The 14,808-nt window shown below is 36.5% G+C and overlaps 1 protein-coding gene across 2 annotated transcripts in view; it reads left to right on the top strand.

Annotated features, from left to right (window-relative positions):
* MYB (MYB proto-oncogene, transcription factor) overlaps positions 1 to 14,808 on the top strand; it is a 33,753-nt gene that overhangs the window by 8,124 nt on the left and 10,821 nt on the right. Inside the window, exons 4-15 of one of the 2 annotated variants that reach the window (XM_081036521.1) lie at positions 16 to 108; positions 359 to 579; positions 2,290 to 2,524; positions 3,768 to 3,848; positions 4,302 to 4,406; positions 5,692 to 5,946; positions 6,857 to 7,201; positions 8,715 to 8,857; positions 9,846 to 9,960; positions 10,052 to 10,177; positions 11,022 to 11,132; positions 12,819 to 12,926. In XM_081036521.1, the coding sequence (XP_080892647.1) occupies positions 16 to 108; positions 359 to 579; positions 2,290 to 2,524; positions 3,768 to 3,848; positions 4,302 to 4,406; positions 5,692 to 5,946; positions 6,857 to 7,201; positions 8,715 to 8,857; positions 9,846 to 9,960; positions 10,052 to 10,177; positions 11,022 to 11,132; positions 12,819 to 12,926 (1,938 nt within the window). The remainder of the gene's footprint in view (positions 1 to 15; positions 109 to 358; positions 580 to 2,289; positions 2,525 to 3,767; positions 3,849 to 4,301; positions 4,407 to 5,691; positions 5,947 to 6,856; positions 7,202 to 8,714; positions 8,858 to 9,845; positions 9,961 to 10,051; positions 10,178 to 11,021; positions 11,133 to 12,818; positions 12,927 to 14,808) is intronic. The other variant, XM_081036522.1, reaches the window with a different exon arrangement.

Raw genomic sequence — 14,808 nt, 5'->3', positions numbered from 1 at the left:
ATCTTATTTGTCTAGAATCGAACAGATGTGCAGTGCCAGCACCGATGGCAGAAAGTCCTAAACCCTGAGCTCATCAAGGGTCCTTGGACCAAAGAAGAAGATCAGAGAGTAAGTTTGATCTTCAGTGGTATGTGAATCACAATTAAGAATATTCCCCAAGCATCTTTGTTAAATGTTTCCCAACTTGAGGAAACAGGTAAAGTGTGCGAACAGGAAGCAGAGGACTCTATTCCCATATTCCCAATGAATGAAAGCAGATTTTTAGAAATTTCCTAAAGATCTTGTAACACTGAAGAATGATTACACTGACTCATTACATAACATTAAAACATAGGTATTTTTGTGTGTTTATCTGAAGGTGATAGAGCTTGTACAGAAATACGGTCCGAAACGTTGGTCTGTTATTGCCAAGCACTTAAAAGGGAGAATTGGAAAACAATGTAGGGAGAGGTGGCATAACCACTTGAATCCAGAAGTTAAGAAAACCTCCTGGACAGAAGAGGAAGACAGAATTATTTACCAGGCACACAAGAGACTGGGGAACAGATGGGCAGAAATCGCAAAGCTACTGCCTGGACGGTAATAATATGTCAAAAAAATATATTGATGGGGAAGAATGAGGGAGTGGGTACTGAACAATCTGTTTTAAATGTATGGGGAGTGAATTGCATTCCATCAATTGTGTTTCATTAGATAAACCAGATACATAGCATTTAAAACTGGAGGAGATCTTAGACTTTACCTGGTAGAGTGCTTCCAGAATCTACCCAGCAGTGAGCCTTGGGCCAACTCATTGAGCTTTCCTCAGCCTCAATTTCCCCATTTTTAAAATGCGTAATAACCGACTTCACAGGGCCAATATTAGCATCAAATGAAATGAATGTCTAAGCACTTTGTAAACTATGAAACTCTAAATAGACAGAAACTCTAAATGAGGCATTTTGTCTCTGGTCTGAGTTCACAGAGCTGGTTAAGTGACCACAAGGAACTCAGCTACCATTTTCCTGATACCAGCATTTTATTATACCACTTGGCTTAATTTTTTGTCTTTCAAAGAAAGAGATAATGTATTTACACAATTATCATACTGCTTCCAGGTTCTTAAATAATATCGATGTTACACTTTCTTTTTAATAAATGGCACAAAAATGACCTCATTATGAGGGATATGTATGGAAGCTCATTTTTGCCATTTTCCCTACTTAAACAGTTACAACAGATTTCATTTAGTTTGGAAGATACTTTTAAAATAAAGCTTACATAAAAATAATGTAAAATAGAAAATATTTAAAATCTTTGTATTCTTGAGCTTTATAATCCAAAAGTGGAGAAAGGGTTATTTCAAAGATGGCCATGGCTCTGATGGTTAATGTAGTGTTTTCTTGTGATGTTCCAAAGCATTTCCTCCCTTGTGACTCAGTATACGCTTAGAGAATTCAAGAGGTTGCTAAAAGGAGACCTTTTCTCCCATATGGTCTGAGAGGATATACTGTTGATTCTTATAAAAATTTAAGGGGCGATTGAACTTCCTCTTTCTTTAGCATACATTCCCCACCCCCATAGAAATAGTAAAAGGGAGGCTTAAAACGGTTTTTTGTGTGTTGTTTTTTTTCTGAATTGAGAAACTGTTTTCCTGAGAATTGAAAGACTTTAGTAAAAATGCTTTGCAGTTTGAAACTACATTGGTAGTTAGCATCTCTTCCTTCTGGATCCCATTTTCCATTCTTGCCTCTGTCGGGTTAGGGAACAATTTGAGGTGGTTTTCAAAAGGTGGGAGGTTTTTTTTCCACTCAAAATTTCTGGCTAGTGCTATCCGAGGTAAAGAGAGGACAGTGAGGCAGCAGCATTGTCATTCACCGAACTTGACTGAATGCCAATTGTGGCATGGAGGCCCTGGTAAGTCGTACTCAAAGGAGTAACTTTCTGGGACAGCTGGAACTTTAAATTGTATTAGTCTTGTCCCACAAACAGTCAGAATAAACATGAATGGTTGTTGTATTGAAAATACTTCTTTTATCAAGGAAACAGAATGGTTAAAGGATTTCAAAATGTTGGGAAAACTACAGTTCTGTGTTATGCTATTAAGAGACATCTGTGGAGTTCTAATTAGGTAATAAGGGAAGCATGATTTTAGGAGGTTAGAGAAGACTGAAACAGTTAAAAAGAAAAAAAACACTATTAGTGGACCAAAAGAAAAGGTCTCTGTTAGAAACAGTTTTCTGTCAATTAACTCTAATCTGAATTGGAAATTTTGTTTGTAAAATTTGTATGTAATATATTTCTGTGCAGAACTGATAATGCTATCAAGAACCACTGGAATTCTACAATGCGTCGGAAGGTCGAACAGGAAGGTTATCTGCAGGAGTCTTCCAAAGCCAGCCAGCCAACAGTCGCCACAAGTTTCCAGAAGAACAGTCATTTGATGGGTTTTGCTCATGCTCTCCCTTCAGCTCAGCTCCCTCCAACTGGCCAGCCCTCAGTGAACAATGACTATTCTTATTACCACATTTCTGAAGCACAAAATGTAAGCCACTCCTGAGAATTTGGTTTAATGAGAGACATGGTTATTTCAGCTCCAGGTAATACTAATACCTTGCAGCTGCATACTTTTTAGAGAGCTTTCACAAATAGGATCAGGATTGATGAGATAGCAGTAAGTATTGTCATTCCTGGTATGTTTCCAGAAATGAGAGTGTTAAATGATTTGTCCAGGGTTACACAACACATAGAGATAGTGCAGATTAGATTAGAATCCAAGTTGTTCGATTCTAAAACTTCTGATTCTAAAACTTCTTCGAATCTAATTTGAAGTTGGTTTTTGAATGTAAACTTACTTAACAAGTTCCTGCTGACGAAGAATTGGTGAATGGGGATTTGGCTGTAGTCTAAAATTTTTCTGTCCCCCAAATGAAAGTGAATGTAATAATACATTTAAAGAGGAGATAGTTTGACACTAAAATTCAACAGATAATTGTAAGTTTCATTCTGGTAGTTATTGAGCAGAAATGTCTTAACTTATTCATTCCATAAGTACTTACCTTCTTACTCTAAGGAGCAGCTTTTTGACACCGTTCTCTGGTGTCTCCTTTTATCCTCCTTGGATCAGTGTGAATTCTTCTTCATTTATCGATATTTATATTTAGGGAAAGAAATAATCTTAGTTGCTGGAAAGAGAAGAATAAAGAGACAAAAAATTCAAGAAACTTTACTCTTAAAATTAACAATAATTAATGGTGAAACTTACCCAAGAATACAGGGTTCGTATGCAAATTCTATGCAAAACATATTTGTAAATAGTTTTTACTCTTCTCTGTTGCATGTATTTGACTATAAACTTTCCAGAAAACTCTCTGGTAAATGAACTGTCATAAGAGGTTCTGTGCTATTTATTAAAACTCATTATTCCCAGAGAATATTTTTATTTATAAGCAGCTAGTGCCATCAGTTTTTCTCCTCAAAACTCCTTTCATACATTTGTGAACATATTTTAGATTTGTTTTTCATTGTGTTTCTCTCTAATTAAGGAATATTTCCTGTCAGGATCAAAGAACACTTTAAATTTCATTTACTATGTTGCTTTAGCTATTTAGCCATTACTCATAGCCTGGATAAAATTTCAAATTAGAGTTTCTGTTTTGATTTTACTGTTGAGTGAATTTAATGGTAAAGTTTTTTATTATTTCTTAGTCCTAGAGCAAAATCTCAGGAAGCCAAGTTCCCTGAATCATACGTAACCATGAATGACTTGGTTTCGCGTGTTTGTCTAGGTCTCCAGTCATGTCCCGTATCCTGTAGCATTACATGTCAATATAGTCAATGTCCCACAGCCAGCTGCTGCAGCCATTCAGGTAAGTTCATTTGAAGGTCATTGCACTGGCTGTTTAAGGCTCCGTTTTAAGACATGCTTTATTTCTTTCATCTAAACAGTTGTTTTCACCTGACCCACTAAAGTTAAAAGAGAAGGGAAGAGTGGAGAGGGGGGTGGAGTTCCAGCCAGCCCTGTACCCATCTTCACCTCTAGAGTGAGTTTGCTCAGGAATTCCCTGATTCTCTGATGTTCCAAGTTGAAACAACTCATCAGTCAGCATCCACTCTAGCCTGAGATTTCATATTGCTCCCTTACATCTAGCGTAGCATTCACAAAGATTTCCATGGTGGCCAAATTCAGTTGGCATTCGTTTCACACCAAGGCCAAAGCTTTTTGGGCCATGGGGTCCCTCAAGACTATAGGCCACAGCCATTGCATTTGCAACTTCCAACCAAGCCTTTCTCTTTTTGTCTTCCTTAACTTTTCATTTCAGAGACACTATAATGATGAAGACCCTGAGAAAGAAAAGCGAATAAAGGAATTAGAGATGCTCCTGATGTCAACTGAGAATGAGCTCAAAGGACAGCAGGCGCCACCAGTAAGAATGTCACCATGGGCTTGAATGGGGGATAGCAACTTTACCCGGTGCTCTTCTGTATCTTTTCCCTTCTTTTCTAAATATGACATAATCAAGACTATGTATCCAGTAACAATGTTTAAACATGAGAAGTTGCTTATAATAAACACAGTTGGTATCAGAATGTAGACTACATTGGAAGTAGTCCTTTGGTTGTTACAATAGAAATTCAACATCTAGTTGGGATTGTCATCATTGATTTTTTTTTCAAAAGGACTGTAATCAATTTAAAAACTAGCAGAGATAAAAATGAATGAAAACTTGCATTTTTTTTACAAAGCTTTGTATGTGGTGCATATTTAAATTTTTCTTTTTCTATCATTTTTCTTAACCGAGATTTTCATACTTTATAATTTCAAACGTAAGTTGATGCATGTTCAGTGTATACATGAGAAAAAGACATATATAATCTCTCTGTAAATAACATTAGCTGCTCTCTTTTGTTTGCCTGTATGAAAGCTATGTGGATCGTTACTGAATTTTGACATCTTTTTTAGTGATTGGGCAGCAAACTGGGAAAGCAGCTTGTACTTTGTAACCTATGTAGTTAACCAGCCAAGAGAATAAAAGAGATGTGATACATAGTAGGTATTCTTAGGAGTGATTTTTTTTTTTTTTGGTTAAATGATAAAATGATTATGTGCTTATGTTAGTTCGACCACTTTTTAAATTTGTTTTGCAATTTCTCCTGTTGCATGATCCTGCTGAAAGGAGACATCTGTTAATTTGCTCTTCTGCTTTCTTAACCACGTTGATTTGGCAGCCCTTGACTGCATCAGTGCAATCCTTCACATGAGAAAGGGATAGAAGCAACAATAATATGTGCAGATAAAAGCAACTCTAACTTGAATTATCCAGCTTTTTTGTAGGTGAGAAAGAATAGGAGAATTCTTAATTCACAGCAAACATCCATGATCTTATTGGAAATGTTGTTAACAGTAGATTTTAAGACACTGCATGTGAGAAGTTGTGCTTTGTAACAGAGTCCCTCTATTCGCATTTTCAACAAAAAGGTGACAATTAAGGTAATCGTGTAGATGACAGAATATACCACTATTAAAAAGCAGGACCCTGCATTGATAAAAGGAAACATCTTGACAACTGTTTTATAGGCGCAAGTTTTAGATGATGCAACTGCTTTTATCTTTCCTCCAACAGCATCTGATACCTTGTGCAACTTCATTGCTAAGTTCCTTCTCCCTTTCTTCTCCCCGCTCTTTCTTTATTCCCCCGCCCCCCTCCTTAGACACAGAACCACACATGCAGCTACCCTGGGTGGCACAGCACCACCATTGCCGACCACACCAGACCTCATGGAGACAGTGCACCTGTTTCCTGTTTGGAAGAACACCACTCCACTCCATCTCTGCCTGTGGATCCTGGCTGCTTACCTGAAGAAAGTGCCTCTCCAGCAAGGTGCATGATCGTCCACCAGGGAGCCATTCTGGATAATGTTAAGAACCTCTTAGAATTTGCAGAAACACTTCAATTTATAGATTCTGTAAGTAGAAGTTTTAAGGCAAGTTAATGTTTTTACAAGGGGAATTAGGAAACCCATTTCTCAAGTCATTGCCATTTTCTATAGCAAATATGAGCATATATTAATTATGAGCATATATTAATGTAATGGTAAAAGTATAATTTTAGCCTTTGTGTGTATGTTTTCTGAAAGATCTGATTTCTTACCCAGATAAAAGGTAGCTTTTCACATCTTTCCATCAAAAATGCATATTTTTGAAAAATAGTGAAGTTAATGACCTTTAAGTAGAGCTTGGGTTATGGGAATGATGTTTGAATTATTTTTAACTTTCACTTTGTTTACTTCTTGGTGTTTCTCTAGAATTGTGCTTTGCTTTTGGATAGAACATTAAGAATTATGTTTACTCAAAACTTAAAGCAAGTGTATTTGAAGAGGTAATAAGTTCATTGATGGTGAATGGCTTTCTCTGCAAAACATTGCTTTTTGATTACCAGTCCCAATGGGTTCACTGAGAAAAACCATTTGTAGTGAAATAGACTTGAGTTCAGCATCTCAAAAGCAGACACTAATTTATTGCCTTTGTTTCCCAGTTGATTAAAAAGCCTTTATTGCATACCCATCAGACAGAGAAGAAGCATTGCCAAATGCGCCATCTAGAAAAGGGTTTCTTTCTGCTTTGGATTGTGTGCAAATGCTAGCGTACTGGGAGGTCCCAGCAGCACTCCTGGTGGCTCAGTCCTGAGGCAGCATGGCAGACCTACCCTGCAATGTACCCGAACTACTGTTAATCCTGAGGCTGTTACTCATGAAGCCAAACAAGGGGGCTAGGTGTTTCTGCATTTAGCATCTCTTTCTCAGTGCTGTGTTTCAGGTGATGGCACACAGCACGCACACACTGTCTCAAAGTTCTGCGCCTCCCACATTGTTTCAGGATTCTTCATCATGGTGTGACTTTGAAGAAGCAGATATTTCACCTAGCCAACATCACTCTGGCAAAGCCCTACAGCTCCAGCAAAGAGAGGGCAATGTGACTAGACCTGCAGGAGAGTCTAGCCCACGACCGAATAAACACAAGTTGAGTGAGGGTGCACTTGACTCGCTCAAGCCCTTACCTGCTGCAAGACACAGCACAATTCCACTGGTCATCCTTCGAAAAAAGTGGGGCCAGGCCCGCCCCTTAGCCACTGGACACTCTAGCTCCTTCATACTTGCTGATGTCAGCACTTCAACTCCCAATCGTTCCCCTATCAAAAGCCTGCCCTTCTCCCCCTCGCAGGTAGAGCACAATTTCTGCACAGCTGTTACTAATTTTCAGCAGACAACTGAGCCTTAATAATCTAGAAACTAATCCTTTGGAACTAATGACTAATTACTCTTGCCCTTGCTGATTTCATTCTGTTGTGGAACCTAGCTGTTGCTAAGTCATACTACCTTCCACAGTTTAGGCTGTCTGTAGGTTGACTGATGATTTTGTCATAATTCTCTCTTTTTGGTGATTTGAAAGATGGTTAGTTGCATGCGATGAGCTTGTATTTCCTTCAACGCTAATGTGTAACATTTCTATCCCTTTCTCTTCTCCTGCCTCTTCCCTCCCTTTAAACACTTCAACAGATTTTTTTCCTTTGTTCACTTATTATGTGATTCACTGACCCAGGAGAGGAGGGAATCAAATTATGCTTGGGTTGCAACTAGAAAATTTAAAGGTTCCAATCCATCTTTAAGTGGAAACGTGTTGGAAGAGGATGAGGAACAAATGCTTAAGGAAAACAATTTACTTTCTAATTTCAATTTCTCAACATTGGCTCTTTTGAATTGTGCCATACAAAATATTTTATTAGCACAGTTTTTGCTAATGAATATCCTTGTTTCACATAGTATTTTTAAAGGCATAGAAATTATAATTCTTATCAGAGACTTATGTTTCTCAATTATTAAAATAATTGAAGTTAGTAGATAATTTGGAACTTTAAAACATTTTTCCAATTATGTGAGTTCGTTTTAAGAACAGCTTTAAGTATAAACAAATGATGCACTCACCAAAAAAAATTATCTTGTTTTTTCTCGTTGTATTTTTCAAATTGTGTTCTGGAGAGTATTAGTTCTGTAAGACTTTAATAGGTGTTCCAGAAAAACACCTAAACACATGAGCATGTAAGTTTGGGAACCATTGAATCAAGCAAGGTTAAAACTTGGTTTCTTTACTGCAGGACCTCTCAGAGTTTTTAATACACTGATGTGCATTGTGAATTTCCAGGAGGAGATTATGATACGTGTATTTCCCAGACTTATTGTGTCTTGGAACCATCTGAGAAATACCTATTTTCCCAGAATATTGGTGTTCCCAGAGACACAGCTTATTATTCAATAATTTTCCATATAATGTAAACCTTCCATGATAATGGCCCATAGATCTTTAAAGAGAGAAAGCAGGATATGAAAGAAAAACAATAAGTATTTTCCAAAAAAATCACTTTACCACTTTTAATCTTAATAAAGAGTGCATCTCATTCTTTTTAATGGCAAGTGCCATTTACTGAGAATATTTTCTTGGGAGTTTACAAGTTTTTCAAGCATTAACCTTAGGTTTTATTTCTTTGAAATAACAATCCAATTTTTGGGTGCTCAATTAAATAAAACAATACTCTGTTCAACACTACATGTTGTTATCTTTATTATTTTATATAGTGGGTCAGTAAAACATACTTACTTGTTATCGGGGTGTGATTTTTAAATTGGTCTGAACAAAGAATCACTGTTTAATCTGAAATGTTTTTTCTTCCCATATTTAGTTCTTAAACACTTCCAGTAATCATGAAAATTTAGACTTGGAAATGCCTTCTTTAACTTCCACCCCTCTCAATGGTCACAAATTGACTGTTACAACACCATTTCATAGAGACCAGACTGTGAAAACTCAAAAGGAAAATACTATGTAAGTCCTTGGTTCATGAATAAAATTATTTATCTTATTATATTTAATTAATAGAACACAGTCCCTGAATGTCTGATCTATTTGTATGTATAGAATTTTCCTGATCCACCTGTATATACACAATCATGTGTATTCCACATTGTATATGTCTGTCCTGGACATGTGACAGATACCTAGAGGTGGAAGGTGGGAGGATAAACTAAACTACCTTTTGTATTCACTTCAAAGTTTCCTACATATGCAGAGATAGTTTTTATATAACTTTTCCATTCAGTTATTTTCTGTTTGTTCAGTAAGGCCTTTTCTCCTTCACTGAAAACAAGATTTTCCACCTCCTTTTCTCTCTGATTATAAACTTCAGAATGAGTATGGTTCTTTACTTAGTTCAGATTTTTTAATTTGTTTTTTTTTCTTTTTGAAATTGATCTATAGATAGGACCTCTTCTAATATCCCCAGGAATATTATATGATTAGAAGCCAAGGAGTGATTAAACAATCATTTATATTCAATCAAGGCCTAATCAGTTCAAAGAAATGACAGAGAACATCAATATGTGTTATAAGAAACATTTAAGAGAAATGCAATCTTATTTCTAAGTATAATAAGTACATTTTAAAAGATTAACATATGTTTCTTATTGTGGGCCCTCTTTTAACGAATAGATAAAATTGATCTGTAAATGACATCATATCTTCACAATGCTTAAAAGACCTAAGGGCAGTATATGTGTCTTCAGAATGAGTCAAGAAAGATGAAAAATATTTTAATGGGTTTAGTCTTAGGGGTATAATATTTTGAAATATTTGAAAATATGTGATGAACATAGTTTTTTCTTAACAACACGTGTGGTTAATCAGCATACCCAGTTCTGTATCAATAATAGAGTTTCTTGTAGTCAGTAGAAAAATATTAAATTTAATAGGTAGAGCAATGTGAGGGGCATATATGTTGTTTTATATTAAACCAACACTACTTTTCTTTTTAAAGTTTTAGGACTCCAGCTATCAAAAGGTCAATCCTAGAAAGCTCTCCGAGAACTCCTACACCATTCAAACATGCCCTTGCAGCTCAAGAAATTAAATATGGTCCCCTGAAGATGCTAGTAAGTGTTAGCAAAGTTCTGGTGTTTAGTTGATTTATTAGTTCAGACCTAAATTTTCCTCTGATGCAAACCTATCCACTCTTCTCTTCAGCCTCAGACATCATCTCATCTAGTAGAAGATCTACAGGATGTGATCAAACAGGAATCTGATGAATCTGGAATTGTTACTGAGTTTCAAGAAAATGGACCACCTTTACTGAAGAAGATCAAACAAGAGGTAAACATAAGATGTTCCTTGTGGGCATCTTGAGGTGCCTGATATCAGCAGTGTGTAACACCACCGCTTTTCATATAAGCTTTTCGTACAAGATGCAGTTAGAAGGTACTCCCAGACTTCTGGCATGTGACCTCTCATTTGGAAAGCGAAGCCACTTCTATCGACTTCATGTTTGAACAGAAAACGTGCTAGAGAGGACAAAGGAAAGAGAAGGAAGCAGCTTTCTATTGTATAGTGATAAAAATCACTGATATATAAATAGCTAGATGTTTGACACATAGACATTTAACTTTCAGATATCATGAAGAATTGTAATTTAAATTAAAATAATGGTATCTTTAATTCATAGTATAAAAGAAAGGGAATCCCACTTGCAAGGATCAAAGTTTTAGCTTGGTGGCAAGAAACATTTCTAACAGGGTAGAGTTCCTCTTGAATTTATTTTCATATAAAGATAAGTGTTTAAGAGACAGGCCGGAAATGAACTCTTTCTTTTTTTTTACAGCCTAATTGAGTTATAATTGACAAATAAAATTGTAATATATTTAAAGTGCACAACGTGATCATTTGATGTATGTATATGTTGTAAAAGAAGTCTCCCCATTGAGTTAATTAATCCATCCATCACCTCACATATTTACCTTTTTTGGTTTTTTTGGTGAGAACATTTAAGTTCTCTCTTAGCAGGTTATAGTTATACAATACAGTGTTATCAACTGTAGTTATCATATTACACATTAGATCCTCATACCTTATTCATCTTACAGAAATTTACTCTTGAGTGTAAATGTTTCATGGGAAGTTCTACTTCTAGAAACAACAAAGCACTTCCTGTTTCTTTTAGGTGGAATCTCCAACTGATAAAGCAGGAAACTTCTTCTGCTCAAACCACTGGGAAGGGGAGAGTCTGAACACTCAGCTGTTCACACAGGCTTCGCCTGTGGCCGATGTGCCAGTAAGTACATACTCATGTTATGAGGTGTTGGTGCCTCACAGAATTCTGTATGAGAAATGTGGGGCTACTGTGGTTTCAGCACTCCTTACTGCATACTCTAAATATTCTCTCACATGATTATTTTCTTACAATTATTAATGTTGAATATAAAGTTGAGATTTGGTTTGTATATTGGAAATGGATTCTGTTCCATTGCAGTTTTTCGTTATTTACTTTCTTAGAATTTGAGAGTCCTTGCCATTTAAAAATTTTGCTGTTATGCATGAATATGTACATTTCGCTGAAAACAGAATGTTAATTTTCACATCTTCTTTTGATTGATTTATTTGTCTTCTAAATGTAGTATTTCCTCCTTGTTGTCTCCAGTTTGGTTCCACATAGCGTGTAGCATGGTGCTAACCACGGCGTCTCTAGTAGATGCCCTTTGCTGTACCCAATATTGGATTGCTTTGGTTACCACCATCTTTTTCTCAATAGGGTTCACAGCAAAGTTGAGCAGAAGGTACAGAGATTTCCCATATATGCCCTACCCCCACACATGCATAGCCTTCCTCCTCACCTACATCTCCCACAGAGAGGTACATTTGTTACAGTTGATAAACCAACAATAACATGTCATTATCACTCAAAGTTCATAGTTCATATTAAGTTGCATTCTTGGTATTATACATTCTGTAGGTCTGGACAAATTTATGACATGTACCCACCATGATACAGAGTAGTTTCACTGCCCTAAAAACGCTCTGTGCTCTTTGTATTCACTGCTCCTTCTTCACCAACCCCTGACAAACACTGATCTCTTACTGTCTCCATGCTTTTGCCTTTTCCAGAACGCCATATAGTTGGAATCATATAGTAGGGAATCGTTTCAGATTGGTTTCTTTCACTTAAAAATATGCACTTTTCTTTCCTTCAGGTCTTTTCGTGTCTTGATAGCTTATTTCTTTTTAGCACTTAGTTACCACCATTTTTTAAGTTTGTAATTAGTGAACGGTTGTCCTTTATGGAGAATCAAAGCAAATAACAATTGCTAATATTGATTCAGTATGTACTAAGGGTTAAGTACTATTCTAAGAGCTCTGGATGCCTTAACACACTTAATCCTCTCAACAACCTTACAAGCTTGGTAACATGATCATTTCCATTATACCAACTGGGAATCAGAGGCATGTGGAGGTTTAGTCACTTGCTCAAAATTATATAGCTAATAAGTGGTGGTTCTGCGTTAGAACCCAGAAAGTCTAGTTTTAAATTCCACACTTTTCACCATTATACTATACCACCACTAATTTGTAGCTCTAACATATTTCTGTACCAGTATACGAAATAAACAGTTCTCTCCCCAGAGATTAGTAGATCTTCCATTTTTAGAAGCATGTACTTAATAATTAATTTAACAGATGTTTTTTGAGTGCTTATCACATGCCTAGAACTATGGGGGACAGCTGTTTCAAAATGTTACCGAGCTTTTTGTTTTAGTGGTGTTTGCCACAATGGGATTTGGGTTCGTACATAGTTGAATTCTCCTTTGAGCTTGTTGAGAAGAGAATTTCTGGCAAATCCCCTGCCTTTTTCTCCCTGCTAATGTGTACCTCATAGTGATCTACTCTCTCCATTGCCAGAATTGTGTCAGCTCTCCTATTGTCCCACCTCGTTTACATTTCAAATTATTCTGTCTCCCTTTAGAATATTCTTACAAGTTCCGTTTTAATGACGCCAGTATCAGAAGATGAAGACAATGTTCTCACAGCATTTACAGTACCTAAAAACAGGTCCTTGGCGAGTCCCTTGCAGGTAATTACTATTCTAACATGGGTAGCTTCTTAAAAGTCATGCACTGAAAAACTGTCATCTTGTTTTGGTTCTTTACACAACATTTTAGGCAAGGAGGAGTGGTGCTTTTAAACAACTCTTGATGTATAAAAATCTCCTGAAATTCCTTGCTGCCACTCAGATGAGACTCACTGAACATTTTTAGTGGAGCAGGTTCCCAAAGCATGATGAAATGAAACATTTCTTACTGTGTCTGAGCCTAAGACCATATGTTACACATGTCAATATCGCCGTCTGCTTTTCAATATTGTATAAAATGTTTATTAGTATAGTTTACTTTTCCAAAAATTTTTAATGCTCATCACTAAGCCATCAAAACTCAGACACCGTTTAGATTTGAAATGAAGTTTGAAATGAAGTAACTAGTTTAGATTTTAAGCGAAGTTTGAAATGAGCTAGCTAGCAAATAATTACTATATGTTGGACTATCAGAATAAGAAAGTCAACTTTCTGTGTCGTATGGCCAACCTGTAGTTAACCGTCTGCTGCTGGGTTTTAATATCAAAAGAGATTTCCCTTGTAACTCAGAAGTCAGTGTATGTTGATGAAATACAACAAAATCCAAATTAATCCCGAGCCAAATGTAAATAATGCAAATTTACTCCTAAATTATTTAAAGCAGTTCCCAACATTAAATAAACCAGTACTCAGCCACCTGCAGAGGCCTCCCCTCTGTCCCCCTGAACTACACTTAGGGGAACTTCACAAACCCTGGAGTACATAGGGAACCCAGGGTTCAGACGTGGGAAGTCATGTTTGTACTGTGAGTTAGAGGCACTTTAATAGGATGGTGTGTAGGCTTTGAGAGCTTGCCTTTTCTTTTTAAAGGGCTTTTCTCTCTTTGCAGTAGGCCTTCTCTCTCCAAATTGTGAGAATATTAAAACTTCCCCTTTTAAAGTATTGGTGATATTTAGCATTATTTGTTAAGGAATACAAATACAGCTGGAAGGGCTATGGGCACATTTTTTTTCTTAATTCAATCAGATTGCTTTCCTTGTGGTTTCTGTCTGATCCTACTGCTTTGGTGAAAGAGGACTGATGATCCTCTGGAGTGTAGATGGGGTAAGTCAGTCCTTGTGGGGAATCTGGAGTTGTTCCTGAGTCAGTCAAGCCTGGTGAGGCCTCAGGTGGAGAAGACTCGGAATATCACAAACAATTGGGAGATGAGGAAAAGAATGAACTCCTCCCACATAAGAGGGACACAAAAAGAGGGTTAGAAGGATGTCAGGGCAAAGATAGCTATTTACAAGTTTTACCTAACAATAATCCTGGCTCCAGAAAGGAAAGGCTATCCTTGTTTTCTTTCCCTCTTCCTTCCTAATTACTTGGCCCTTTGTTTCCAGAGCATAGAATTGCACTAGTACCATTAATACATTAAGCTTAATTTTTACATATATTTTGTAACCTAGCCTGGGACTCAACCTATATTTATAGTAGTATATCAAAAGGGCATTCTGAATTTCAAAGAGCAAACATGTAAATATATTTGAGGACAGTTATCATTACAAAAGTAGTTATCATTATGTAAGTTAAAAACCCCTGGTTATTTTCCTAAAATCGAATCCTAAAAGCTTTTGGCCTAACCAAACAATGTTTAGCCAAAACCACTGAGTTGAACATGGTACTGATATAAAGTATATGTTATATAAAATTGCCAACTTGTCAGTACAGTTGACCGTTGGACAAGCTGGGTTTGAACTGCACAGGTCCACTTATATGTGGATTTTACTTCCAGAAATACAGAGGATGCCAAAAAAATATGTATACACATTTTAAGAAAGGAAAAACTGTATTAAAATTGTTATATACCCATAACAAAAGATGAATGCAAGTCATGTTTGAC

This window comes from Rhinolophus hipposideros, assembly GCF_964194185.1.
Source record: "Rhinolophus hipposideros genome assembly, chromosome: 3".
Lineage (NCBI taxonomy): Eukaryota > Metazoa > Chordata > Mammalia > Chiroptera > Rhinolophidae > Rhinolophus > Rhinolophus hipposideros.
This window is presented reverse-complemented; position numbering and strand designations above follow the sequence as displayed.